At 29.2% G+C, this 13,909-nt stretch overlaps 1 protein-coding gene across 1 annotated transcript in view; it reads left to right on the forward strand.

The window, feature by feature from the left end:
- The window catches only part of LOC18103112 (probable LRR receptor-like serine/threonine-protein kinase At1g29720), a 107,090-nt gene that overhangs the window by 77,513 nt on the left and 15,668 nt on the right, over positions 1-13,909 (forward strand). The window contains exons 3-10 of the mRNA XM_052445200.1: positions 12,265-12,457; positions 12,576-12,647; positions 12,882-12,953; positions 13,042-13,113; positions 13,239-13,310; positions 13,411-13,482; positions 13,553-13,624; positions 13,717-13,788. Of these exons, the coding sequence (XP_052301160.1) occupies positions 12,265-12,457; positions 12,576-12,647; positions 12,882-12,953; positions 13,042-13,113; positions 13,239-13,310; positions 13,411-13,482; positions 13,553-13,624; positions 13,717-13,788 (697 nt within the window). The remainder of the gene's footprint in view (positions 1-12,264; positions 12,458-12,575; positions 12,648-12,881; positions 12,954-13,041; positions 13,114-13,238; positions 13,311-13,410; positions 13,483-13,552; positions 13,625-13,716; positions 13,789-13,909) is intronic.

Below are 13,909 nucleotides of genomic sequence, written 5' to 3' on the forward strand. Positions count from 1 at the left end.
GTTTTGTCTTTGGATCAAACATCCGATAACCCTTGGTATTCAAATCATATCCAATAAACACCATAGTTTTACTTCGATCTGCTAGTTTCGGAAGGTGAGGTGTGACATTCTTCACGTGAGCAATACATCCAAAAATTCGCAAGTGTTCAACTCTTGGCTTTCGATTGTAGTAGGCTTCATAGGGTGTCTTGTCAACTAGACTCTTAGTTGGTGCTCTGTTCAGCAAGTAAATTGTCGTTGACACCGCTTCTCCCCAAAATTCGCCGGGAACACTTTTACTTTTCAGCAAACTTCTTGCCATGCCAACCACTGTCTGATTTCTCCGTTCCACGACACCATTTTGCTGCGGAGAATAAGGTGCAGTAAGGTAGTGTTTAATACCATTTAATTCGCAAAAGCCCTTGAACTCATTTGATGTGAATTCACCACCACGATCACTTCGAAAAGCTTTCAACTTACACCCCTTCTCCATTTCGGCTGCAGCTTTGATCCTTTTAAAACTTTCGAACGCCTCGGCTTTGCTTGAGATCAGAACCTGCCACATAAACCTTGTGCAATCATCGACAATTAGCATAAAATAACGCTTTCCCCCATTCGTAGTCGGTGTGATTGGCCCACACAAATCTATATGCCACAACTCAAGAGGGTACTCGGCTCTGAAATTTGATTCAGCAGGGAATGGTTTTCGTTATTGTTTTCCAATCAAACATCCATCACAAATGCGATCTTCATGCTCGATTATGGGCAAGCCGTGCACCATCTGTTTCTGACTTAGAGACTTCAAAGCATGAAAATTCACATGCCCGTATCTTGCATGCCATCGCCATGCTTCTTCTTTGCTCCTTACCAGAAAGCATTCGGGTAGAGCTGGTGCTATGTTAAGCACATATAACCGGTTGCTTGACCTCTTCACTTTTGCTAGTAGCCTTTGTAATCTGTCCAAAATAGTCATAACACCTCCTTCAATCACAACCTTGCATCCGTTTTCATCCAACTGGCCAAGGCTTATTATGTTGCTCTTCAACATTGGGATGTAGTAGACATTAGTAAGTATTCGATGTTCACCTGTGAAGTCTTCAAGCAAAACCGAACCTCTTCCTTGGATTTTTACAGTCGAGCCATCCCCAAATTTGACTGACCCTGTAATAGTCGTGTCAATTTCAGCAAATTTTTCAATACATCCGGTCATGTGGTTATTTGCGCCGGTATCTAAATACCAAGCCTTCTCTCGGGTGCCTTTTATCTTTGGCACCACCTTGTCTTCGTGCAGTAACACATGCTCGTTCTGTATTGAGTGGCTGATAACACAAGTTTCGGCCATCAGTAATGTCGGTTCATTATCGGTTTGTGTTGTAACAAAATTAGCCATCTCTCTTCGGTTTGGCTTGGAACAATCTTTTGCGAAGTGTCCAAATTCATTACAATTGAAACACTTAACCTTGGATTTGTCGAAGTTTCGTGGCTTTCGGTCTTCGTTAGTGCGTTCACCATTTCCTCGACCTCCACCATATCCACGCCCACTACCATGTCCTCTCCAGTGACGTCCTCCTCTTTTGTTGTTGCTGAAACTTTCATATTTCTTTGCCTTTGGGGTTCTTGCTTCCCTTTCGGCTTGGGTGAATAGAAACTGCTCTCCTGTACTCTCTGTATGAAATCGCCCCTTCAATCCCTCTTCAAATGTTCTCAAACGCCCAATAGCTTCTGAAACCGACATCGTGTCTACATCTCCAAACTGCTCAATTGTCCCAATGATTTGAAGAAATCGATCTGGAACCGAACTGAACATCTTTTCAACAACTTCGCTTTCTTCAAGTTTCGCGCCAAGTGATCGGATCTCACCAACCAAGGCAGTCAACTTCATCGAATACTCATTTACGGTTTCTGAATCTTGCATATGCACCTTGTACAATTGTCGTTTCAGTACTTGTACACGTGCCTTCTTGACACGATCTTCGCCAATTCGCATCTCCCTGAGTGCGTCCCAAGCCTCCTTTGTCGTCTGCTTCTCCGCGATTGCCATCATCACGTCATCTGGCACGGCTTGAGAGATGGCTACCATGGCGCCTTGATCTTTGTCGTCGTCTGTGTCTGCACCTTCGATCACTGACCATACTCCTAGCGAACGCAAGATTATCTTCATCTTGACAGCCCATATGCCGTAGTTCGTTTCGCTTAACATTGGATAATGGATCGGGATTGAGGCTCCTCTTGTCGTCGGTTTGACGACTGCAAGCGTCTTAGATTGATCTCCTTCAACACCGGCCATTGCTTTGACAACCTTGGCTCTGATACCAAAATGATGGTTATTCTTTCTTACGGCCAGTCACACAATTTGGGAAACTCACACAATCACAGAGACAAAATAATGAAAGAACAGAGGCCTTTTGTGATGCTTAACTCACTGCATCATTTTCTGATTTTCTTATTATATATAGAAGCAAATACGAAAGGTTACGTCCTCTAAATAACCTCTAAATCATAACTGCTATATGAAAAGTTACGTCCACTAAATATGAAAGGTTACGTCTACTCTTAAACTCTGCTGGAATTAAAACAAAACAAACTGAAATAAAACAACAAGATTAATTCTATCACAGGTCAGAGACCAGAGTTTAAACAGCACACAAGACCTCTTTCCTCCATCTAATAAATCATGGATTGGAAATTCCTCTACATCTGCCCATGATCTTTACCCCATCAATCCCGAGTCCATAAATTTAAACATCAGTGAAACCTCGTCTTTAATTGAATAAAGCCAAAGACATGCTTGGAGCTTCGTTTGTAATCATATAATGATGATACTGAGGATCGATAATTAGACGTCTACACAACGTCTTGTTGCTTACCATCCATCTTGGTATGCTTATGGATTTATAATTCTATATAATGTAAACGGTCTATGGAAGCTATCTCCGTGGTTGTGAGAATTCAGAGCCCCAGACACTTTTCCTGGCCAATGATTATTACTCCCGATTTATGGGGATGGATATTATGAATATTTTTAATAAAATTTAAATTTAAAGAAGGGCTTGTTTTTGTATGAGATTCTTGAATTTCATATGACTACGGACTGTTGAATTATAAATATAGACAGACCTGTGTATAAAGCTCGGGGGCCAGAAAGAAATAAACATAAATTATGTCCAGCATTTAATTCCAGCCCCTTCCTTGCCGAATCAGCCCTTCCTCACAAACACAGCCCTCTCCACCAGCACCATCATCTTGCCTCCTCCATTCACTTCCTCTCACCAAAACCTCCCGTAGCCAGCCATTAACCCACACTGTAAACTCATCTTCTCCACAAATGGTGATTTCTTATCCATTTTTACATTCTAAACTTCATTCGTAATGTGGGGTGCGAAATCGACATTAATTGAAATTGAAAGAATCACACTTTATTAAAAAATTTAGAAAAATAAAATTAATAGAAGAAATTATTGGATACCGTGAACGAGCCACACTAGAGCAATAGGGTTAATCTTTTTAATTTTTTGAAGTATTGATTTTTATTAAAATATTAATATAATAGCTTTTCAAGGTTTTTTTTTTTTGTTAGCTACTAATTAATCCAAGTTTTTTTTTTAATTATTGTTTTTGTATTTTTTTTTTTTACAAAATTTCTCTTCGAGCCCTAACCTATTAATTAGTTAAGTAAGCTCTTATACTTTATGTTTTAAAGAAGTTTCTTTCATCTTTTCTATTTATTTTATTATCTAATTTTTGTTTTATTTCTTTATATTAGTTATTGAAAGTGTTGAGGTTTATAATAATTTATGGGTTTATTGAATTAATATGTTTATGGGTAATATTATATGCTAATGGATATGAATTGAAATGAGTTTTGATGAATTGATAAGTATTTTGCTATGAATTTCATATGAAAAATAACGGTGATAAATTTACTAGTAATTAAAAATAAAGTACAGGACAACTTAAAAAATTAGAGACATAATAGATAAATTAAAAAAAAAATATTTAATATTTATATTTAATCCACTTGTACAAAACAACAAGTCAGCAAGAATAATATTAATTTATGACAATCCTTTTAATGAATGATTTTAGATGTTATGTATCATATGTTAGCATTGAATTATTATCAAAAACTTTTCTAGTTTTAAGATTTAGAAATAAATTAGAAATAAATAAATAAAAGTTTATTGTATATATTAAAAAAAAGATAATGTTATAACGAGAGTGTTCGTTTGAGAAATAAATTTGCTCACGGTGATAGTGTAGGAAAAAAAACTCAATATTCAAAGCAAATGATGGCTAGCAAAAGTATTAAAACCGAGGGCGGCTTTATCAGATATAGTAATTTATTAAAAAATATTAATTTAAAATGGTTTTGTTTTGTTTAAAAAAGTATTAACAACATATTCTTTAAAAAGGTTTTGTTTAAAAAAAAGTTATTTTTGATATAAATATATTAAAAAGATATAAAAATATTAAAAAATATTAATTTAAAATAAAAATAAATAAAAATTTAATTTGTTTCTAAAACCATTCTTCAAACATAAAAATAATTGCAAGTATGAAACTGTCAATAATGCACCAACTAGCTATCTAATTGAGTCCATCATAAACTTCAAATAGCACCAGGTGGAAAAGAGATTGGTCTATATATGTCTACATCAATCAGCTATATAACTGAGTCTATCAGATTTATGCAAAAAAGAAAAAAGAAAAACTGAAAAAAAAAATAAAAAAAAATCAAGTTAATCAAATTAATCTCCAAAACTCATCATTTAGATTATAAAAATAAAATAATGAATTAAAAATTAAAATAAAAAAAATTAAACAATGAGTTCAAAATTAAACAATAAAATAGTGAAATCAAAATTAAATTATAAAAAATTATAAAAAATTATAAAATTTAATATCTAATAAATCTAATGTTAAAAAATAAAATTAAAATTAAATAAAAAAATTATTATTCCAATTAACAATGAATTCTGAGGAGGGTTAACAATAAAATCAGTATTTGCAAAAAGAAAAAGAAAAAAGAAAGCAGAAAATTCTACTTTGAATTAGTGAACAATTGATGGTGAAGTCCTCGGTGCCCTTTACAGCAGTATGGAATGAACTTCTAGCAATGCGGGTCCCTTTTATTAATACCCCAGCGCGACCAAGACTTTAATTTTTGTTTTACTTTCTCATACGGTTAAAATAAATGATTTTTTTTTATTTGAGGTTAAATTGAATTTTATTATTGAAGCATGTTTTTTATACGGTTAAAATAAATGATAATTTTTGAATTGCAACTAGCTATATAATTGAGCCTATCATAAACTTCAAATAGCTTGTTGTCCTCTACCACCAGGTGGAAAAAGAGATTGTTCTCTGTCTACATCAATCCGTATTTGCAAAAAAAAAAAAAAAAAAAAAAGCATTCGTGTTCTTAGTGCACTTTATAGCCAGTGGTCAACAATCCCGAATTAAAAAAAAAACCATTGAAAAATCACAATGGAATAAGGTTGTCAATTATATATTGATAGGTGTTTTGATTTTTAATTGGAATAAAATATTTTAGTTTTGGAATGTTTTAAAATGTTATTTTAAAATTGTTCCATGGTTATATATATATATATATTCAATATATATAATTCAAATTTAAGATAAATTAATTATAAATTATGCAATACAAACACAATGCCAAACAAATATAATTTTAAAATTTAAAATATTTCTAAATAGTCAAGATTAAATAGATCTTTAACTTAAATTAATTCAACTTAAATAAAATATCAAAATAGTATGAAAGTAAAATTTTTCAACACAAATATTTTAAATATAAAGTTAGGTCAATGTTATTAAGGCTAATGAGATCTAAAGAATCTCTTTTTTTGCTCAAATTCCTACAAGATATAAACATGAAAAAAAAACAACATGAATATAAACCATATATATTAGTGATAAATCTAATTTAAAAATAATAATATCATTAGTAATGAAAATAGTAGTAATAATTTTCAATATTATTATTATTGAAAATAGTAATGAAAAATAATTTTTAATACTTAGGTGATCTAATTAATTAAATTGAACCGGATTTAATTTGATTCAATAATTTTTGAAGATCGAAATGAAAGATGTGAAATAAAACAACAATATTCTAATTAAAATTTGGTTGAAAAATTTAGAACAGATTAAGATTTGAAATGAAATAAAATAAAATTTTTATTTTATTCTGTTTTTTAAATTAATATAAAATGTTTCGATTATTTCAAACAAAATGAAATTGAATTTACAACTTGCTATGGAAAGAACTGTGGGTCTCTTTTGTTAATACTTGAAACAATGTACGTTCTTCGCATGTACGTTCTTTGAATGTTCAAGTCAATAAATTGACTAGTCGGGTTTGAATATCTGAGAGTTTTTCCATGAAAATGCTTTTTAGCAGCCGACGGCGCTAGTGATGTGAATCATTCAACATGATAGCTTGCAGTCAATAAATTGGTGGCTCAAATGCCTCGATACGTGCCTGCGTCCTTATCTTTTAAATTTCAACTTCTTGCAACCTGCAACTAACTAGGAGAACCATAGAAAATATTTTTTTTTTATTTCAAATTAAGATTTTTATTTTTTTTCCTCTTGAATTTTTTTTAAATAAAAGCATTTAGAAAAATTATAATTATAATATTGTCATATTAAAGTTGATAAATTTCAATTCCTAATAAATTCAATGCTGAAGGATAAAATTAAAAAAAAATTAATTAAAAAAAATATTTTAAGTCAACCCGAATTAATCTTTCAAACTTGTGTCACAAGGTTTGCATAACTCCATAAAATATAAAATAAATTATGAAATCTAATTCCAATTAACCTAGTGTTGAAGGAGAAACTGAAAAAAAATATTCAATGAAAACAATGACAAAAATAAAAAATAAATCAAGTTAATCATATTAATCTGCAAAACTCATGTTTCAGGTCATAAGAATAGAATAACCTCATAAAAAAATTAAAAAAATTATAAAATTCAATATCTAATAAATCTAATGTTGAAAAATAAAATTTAAAATTAAATAAAAAAAATCACCAAAGTAATTGACAAGTCGGGTTCATTGATCATTCAACATATATAATAGCCTGCAGTCAATAAATTGGTGGCTCAAATGCCTCGATACGTGCCTGCCTCCTTATCTTTTAAATTTCAACATCTTGCAACCTGCAACTAACTAGGAGAACCCAAGAAAATACGAGGTGAAGATTCATACGTGTATTATTATCTTCTTGATTTACATCGAAAACAAAATATTTTAAGATATTATATTTACTAGTTAGTTAAATAAATTTAATAATATTTTACTTAAAAAAGTTTAAAATAAAAAAAATCCATCAAAGATAATGATTCACCAAATAAATATTTATCTACAAATCATATATAGAGTCATTTTTAATTTTTTCAGATAATTTATAATCGGTTGTTAGAATTTTATTTATAATATAGATACATTTTAGACTAAAAATTTATTTTTGGAGTAAAAATTTTGTTGGAATTTAATTTTTAATTTTGAACATAAACTCTTTAACATAAAATATCAATATAATTTTAAATAAATTATATTGACAAATTAAAAAAACTATTTACATGCTATGGAAAAACCAATAACTCTTTAAAAAGAAATAAATCTCTTATCATGTTCGTAAAAAGTTAAAATTGAATTCAAATATCGCCCCAGAGAAATGACATAGGATACAAGTACGTACGCCCATGGATGTGACGTTTTAAGATTTGGCAACTATAAATCAAATTAACCTCTCCTTCCCTGCCTGTCTCCTGACGACAAATACAAAACTTATTCGAGCTTTTGCAGCCAATTTTGGGCACAAGATGTTAACGATTTTTCAGCTTTGCCAGGTTATGGTGATGATCAGTTTCTGGAGCTCTATTACTTTGCTTGCTTCTGATCAGCTGCATCCAGGGGAAGGTAAGAACAACCTTGCTAGCTACTTAATAATTAATTGCCCAAGCACTGTTCTTTGATTTCACAGTAATATATCTTCAGATCAGATCAGTGAGGTCTTATAAGTATACAGCAAGTCTTTCAAAGTCTTATCAAAGTCTTTCAAAGTCAGATCAGATCAGATCAGACCATTGTACCTTCTCATAAAGTTTTCGTTTTTTCTTTTTTTCTTCTTCTTTTTTTGTCCATAAACATCATCACTTGTAACCTTTAAAGGCTAAATATCTTTTTATCGCAACCATTAAATCTTAGATATTATATGGATATAAATTATCTTGTGTTTTGGAATCAAAGAAGGATATTGAATATGAATATTATAAAAGAATTAAAACAAAAACAACAAAACAAAAAAAAGGTGGTTTTATTCCACTTCCATTTTTGTTATTCTATTTATTGATAGCCTATTATATTGTGTTTTTTATTTTTTAAAAATCTTAAAAGTAATTAATTTTCAAATGAACTTGATTTTATTATTAAAAAAATAATATATTAAATTATTCCTTAATATTCATGACTTCATTTTTAAAAAATACATTACAAAAGTCAACGTAAATTTTTTATCCTTACAAACTCAACATTGAGTTGGTAAATATTGTGAATTTTATGAACAAATAACTCAATTGATCAAATTTTAGTACCAAATATCATCAACAATTTTATTTTTTTAATTGATATTTATTATTGTTTTATGATGCAATGACTTTACTATTATAGACATGTGTTAGGAACTAAAGAGTACTGTATAGATATTAATCTTAGTTTGATAATATAATATTTAAGAAAATATATATAGTAAATTAAAAAACATACAAATATTAAAGATAAAATACAATCCTTAAAATATAGGTTTTCTTTGTTACTTCTTCTTTTTTGTAATTTTTCTTCTTCTTATTATTATTTTAAGAGTAGTATTAGAACGAATTTCTTAAAATTTAAAATTAAAGAGTAATTAAGAAATATATTTAATTATTATATTTTAGTCTTTAGTAAATGGAACGAGAATAACATAAACAAAAGGGTGAACTTGACTTCCTAGTATCATCTTTGTTTGAATTTGGATAACTAGGTTAATAATATTTGGGCCCTCGTTGGGCTTAGTCATACCTAATTTTTGTGACCCTTTCTAACTACTTTTTATTGTCAATTTATTTATTTATTATTTTTTTTAAAAAAAAATTATGTGTTTTATTTATTTATTATTATTTATTTTAAAAAAAGATTATGTTTTCTTTTTGTCTTTTGAGGTGATTGTTTATTTGTACGCGTCTTCTAATATTTTTAATAGGTAAGGACAGTAATTTAAATTGTCAAGCTAAATTGAATGAGATTCAACTCAATTTAGTTCAGGCAATATATATACACCTTGACTCAATAGTTACATTACAAGTCAAATAAAAAAAATTGAATGTAAAGAAATACTCACACAATACCAATATTGAAGGAGAAACTGAAAAAAAATATTTAATTATGGTGATATTGATCAGTTTCTCGAGCTCTATTACTTTGCTTGCTTCTGAGCTACATCCAGGAGAAGGTAAGAACAACCTAGCTACCTACTTAATTACTTAATTGCCCAAGCACTGTATTAATTTGTTTTCACAGTAATATATATTCAGATCAGATCAGTGAGGTCTTATAAGTATACAGCAAGTCTTTCAAACTCAACATTGAGTTGGTAAATATTGTGAATTTTATGAACAAATTAATAACTCAATTGATCATAATCCTAAATGTTTTTAGTACCAAATATCATAAACAATTTTATTATTTTAATATTTTATTATTGTTTTGTGATGCAATGACTTTACTATTAAAGATATGAGTTAGGAACTAAAAAGTACTGTAATTATAGATATATATTAATCCTAGTTTGATAATTTAGATTCTTCAAAATATAATATTTAAGAAAATATATATAGTAAATTAAAAAAAATACAAATATTAAAGATAATTTAGATTCTTTGTTACTTCTTCTATTTTGTAATTTTTTTCTTCTTATTATTATTTTGAGAGTAGTATTAAAGGAATTTTTTAGAAGTTAAAATTAAAGAATAATTACGACATATATTTAATTATTATATTTTCGACTTTATACTAAATGATGGAACGAGAATAAAATAAAAAAGGGTGAAAACTAGGCATTTGGGCCAGATGAAAGTTTCCCCTTCACTTCCTAGTATATCATCTTTGTTTGAATTTGGTTAACAGGTTAACAATATTTGGACCCTTGTTGGGCTTAGTCATATCTCATTTTTGTGACCTTTTCTAACTATACTTATATCGGCTTTTTATTATTAGAGAAGCTCAAATTATTTATTTATTTATTTGAAAAAAGATTATGTTTTATATTTATTTATTGATTATTCATTTTTTGAAAAAAAAAATTATGTTTTCTTTTTGTCTTTTGAGGTGATTGTTTATTTGTACGTGTCTTCTAAACTTTTTAATAGGTAAGGACAGTAATTTAGCTAATATCTGGTTGTAATTGTCAAGCTAGATTGAATGAGATCCAATCCAATGTAGTTCAGGCAACATGCACCTTAACTTAATAGTTTATTACCGGATTATCGTGTCTTGTTATACTGCGATGTCGAATATAAAAATTTTGAATGTAAAGAAATTAATAATATCGGAATTGACTCAATATAATTCGGTCTAATAAAAATATAGTTTAATTTAAAAAATTTAAGATGATATTTTTTTTGTAAATATAAAAAAACATATTAAATTGACTTGGATTAACCTGTCATATCTCTATCCTAAGTCATGAAACCGTGATAACCCTATAAAAAACAAATAAGAGAAAAATAAAACTCAATTCTTAATCAGTCAAATGTTAAAGGGTGAAATTAAAAATAAAATTTAATAACAATAAAACAACTTCAGTCAACCTAGATTAACCTATCAAACTTGGGTTATGAGACAAGATAATTTAATGAAAAGTAAATTTATAAAAATTATAAAGATTAATTATTAATATTGAAGGATGCAATTAAAAATAAATTCAATTAAAAAAAGAAAAGTAAAATCCAAGACACATGTCATAAGGCCATAATAGCCCTATAAAAAGCAAATAGAAAAATAATTATGAATTTCAATACCTAGTAAATTCAATGTTAATTGGAGGATAAAATTAAAAAAAAATAACTTAAGTCAACTCGAGTTAACCTTTCAAACTTGTGTCAAAAGGTTAAAATAACTTTATAAAAAATAAAACAAATTATGAAATCTAATTTCAATTAACTCAATATTGATGGAGTAACTGGAAAAATAATATTTAATTAAAAAAATAACAAAACAAATCAAGTTAATCAAATTAATCTACAAAACTCATGGTTTAGGTCATGAAAATAAAATAACCCTATAGAAAAAAATTAAAAAAATTTATAAAACTTAATTTTTAATAAATCTAATATTGAAAAATAAAAATAAAATTATATATAAAAAATCATTATTCCAATTAAAATTGATTTGTGAGGAGGGGTTAGTGAAGTACCCTCGTTTTTCTTTAGTTCTTATTAATTATTATTATATAAAATGATATGAATATAGTTTACTAATTGTATTTCTTGCATTAAACTTCAAGAGACTCGCACAATTAAACAACAATAACCAAAACTTTGTAATTGCTTGAAAAACAGTAAAATATATCTTTGGCCGTATATAACACAAAATAGCTTCCATGAGTGTTTTGTTTTATATAATTAGATTCATTTATATCACCTAAAAAGTTGTGATTTTGTTTTGTATCTAATTCTTTTTTAAGAAATGACATACTCACTGTAGAATTTAAATTCATGATTTCTTTCTTTCGTTTGATCATACCAATTAAGATACATCTACAGGTATAAATAACAATAAAATAATATTTATACATCACAAATTCTTATAGTAATAATCCACCAATCCAACAATATAATATTTAAACTTCCCAATCAATTTAGAGTTTAATTTAGATTGCATTTTATTTTAAATTGATTTAAAAGTTAATATAGTTAAATCTAGTTAACGCAATTGAGTTAACAAATAATATTTTATTTTTAAATTTTATTTAAAATAATATCGTTTTAATTTTTTTTTAATTGCAAACGATTTTATTAAAAAAAAAACTAAAAAGAATATAATTTTAAGGTTTGACTAGGACGATAAATTAACTTGATTCAAATGGTCGAGGGAGTGTGTGTATAATCGTAATCTATTTACTATTATTATTAATAATAATCTATTTGAGAATGTTTTGAATAGTGCACATTCCTCATGAATTATTTTTTTTTCTTTAAAAAAAAAACCCCACCAGTTGAAGCGTTAAGACAAATCGGTAAGGCAGTAGACGAGGATGGCCAACTATCCTTGAAGTTCGTCGATCGTTGTCAACAGAGTGGAGTCGTTGAGACAGTACTGACTTCTGCTCCACCAAACTTGGAAGGGAACAGCACCATCGAATGTAACTGCAGCATCACTGATGATAATTACTGTCACATTACTTCATTGTAAGCCTCTTAATTACTTTACATTTTTATGTTTTTCTTTGTTATATATATATATATATATATCTTAGCTTTCCTAAACTGTGACCAATGATGTCTCTCTCTCCTGCTTGCAATAAAGCCAGCTCAAAGATTACAGTCTTCCAGGCAGGCTTCCTCCGGAATTGGCCAACCTTACTTATGTCAAAAAAATGTAAGAACCCTTAATTAAGGACATATATATTTGGCTCATGCTTCTGCTTCGAGGCCTCAATTCTGAATCCTTTAAATGATTATGAATCTTGAGAGATGCCTCGATGATAATTAATACTCATCAGATGTTATGTGATTATGAGTTTGCCATTGTCTGTCACAGTTTATATTAAAATTTCAAGCGTTTATATTAATTTTTGGAGCAATTTTTATACAACAACATTGTCTATGACAGAGATTTTGCTCGCAACTATCTATACGGCACAGTTCCGGTGGAATGGGCTTCGATGAAATATCTGTCTTCCATGTAAGCTCATTAATAAATTCACCCCTCATCTGGGTTTATCTTATTTTCTATCTAAGAGTGAGCTTAACACAACTAACCTCTTATACAGCTCGCTTACTGCAAATCGCTTGTCAGGAAATATTCCTGGACACTTGGGAAGTTTTACTGCCCTCACCTACTTGTATGGCTTGAATCTGTTATAGTGCTCTACCTCTAGTTTGAGTTATTCGAATATTGCAAGCAATGCTAGTTTACTTTGTTCTCTAATGGTTATTTCACTCTATCAAATGCAATTATAAAATATAGGAGCCTTGAATCAAATCAGTTTTCTGGTGTTGTCCCGCCTGAGCTTGGCAAGCTTGTCAACTTAAAAACTCTGTAAGACATTTAACTAAATTCTTCATTTTGAAGACTTGCTAGAGATTTCGTTTTCATTAGTTGAAATCTTTGCTTTGATGCCGTGAATGAACAATTGCAGGATACTCTCCGGCAATAAGTTAGTGGGGACCTTGCCAGAGGCACTTGCGCAGATAAAAGACTTGGAGGATTTGTAAGCCCTCACTTATTTTCCTTAAAACACATTTTTTCTCTCTCGATGATTTAACATATTCAATGTGCAGTCGCGTAAGTGATAATAATCTTAATGGCACCGTACCCGAGTTCATTGGGAGCTGGACTCAACTTCAAAATCTGTGAGATGTTTATCTTCACAAGATCTTAATTCATTCTAATGCAAAATGATACACTTTATTGAGATTTTTTGTTCTTTTCGTGACTAATGAAGTGAATTGTACGCGACTGGATTGCAAGGACCCATACCTCTTGAAATTTTTCATTTGGACAAGTTGTCTGATTTGTGAGTAAAACCACTTTCTTGTGCTGCATACCTCCTGCTGTATTAATTATTGAAGAATTCTCTTTGTGTGTGTGAAAGAGAGAGGGGAAGAGAGAGAGAGATAAATGAAGGAAATTGAACA

The sequence above is a fragment of the Populus trichocarpa genome, chromosome 11 (genome assembly GCF_000002775.5).
Source record: "Populus trichocarpa isolate Nisqually-1 chromosome 11, P.trichocarpa_v4.1, whole genome shotgun sequence".
NCBI classification, from domain to species: domain Eukaryota; kingdom Viridiplantae; phylum Streptophyta; class Magnoliopsida; order Malpighiales; family Salicaceae; genus Populus; species Populus trichocarpa.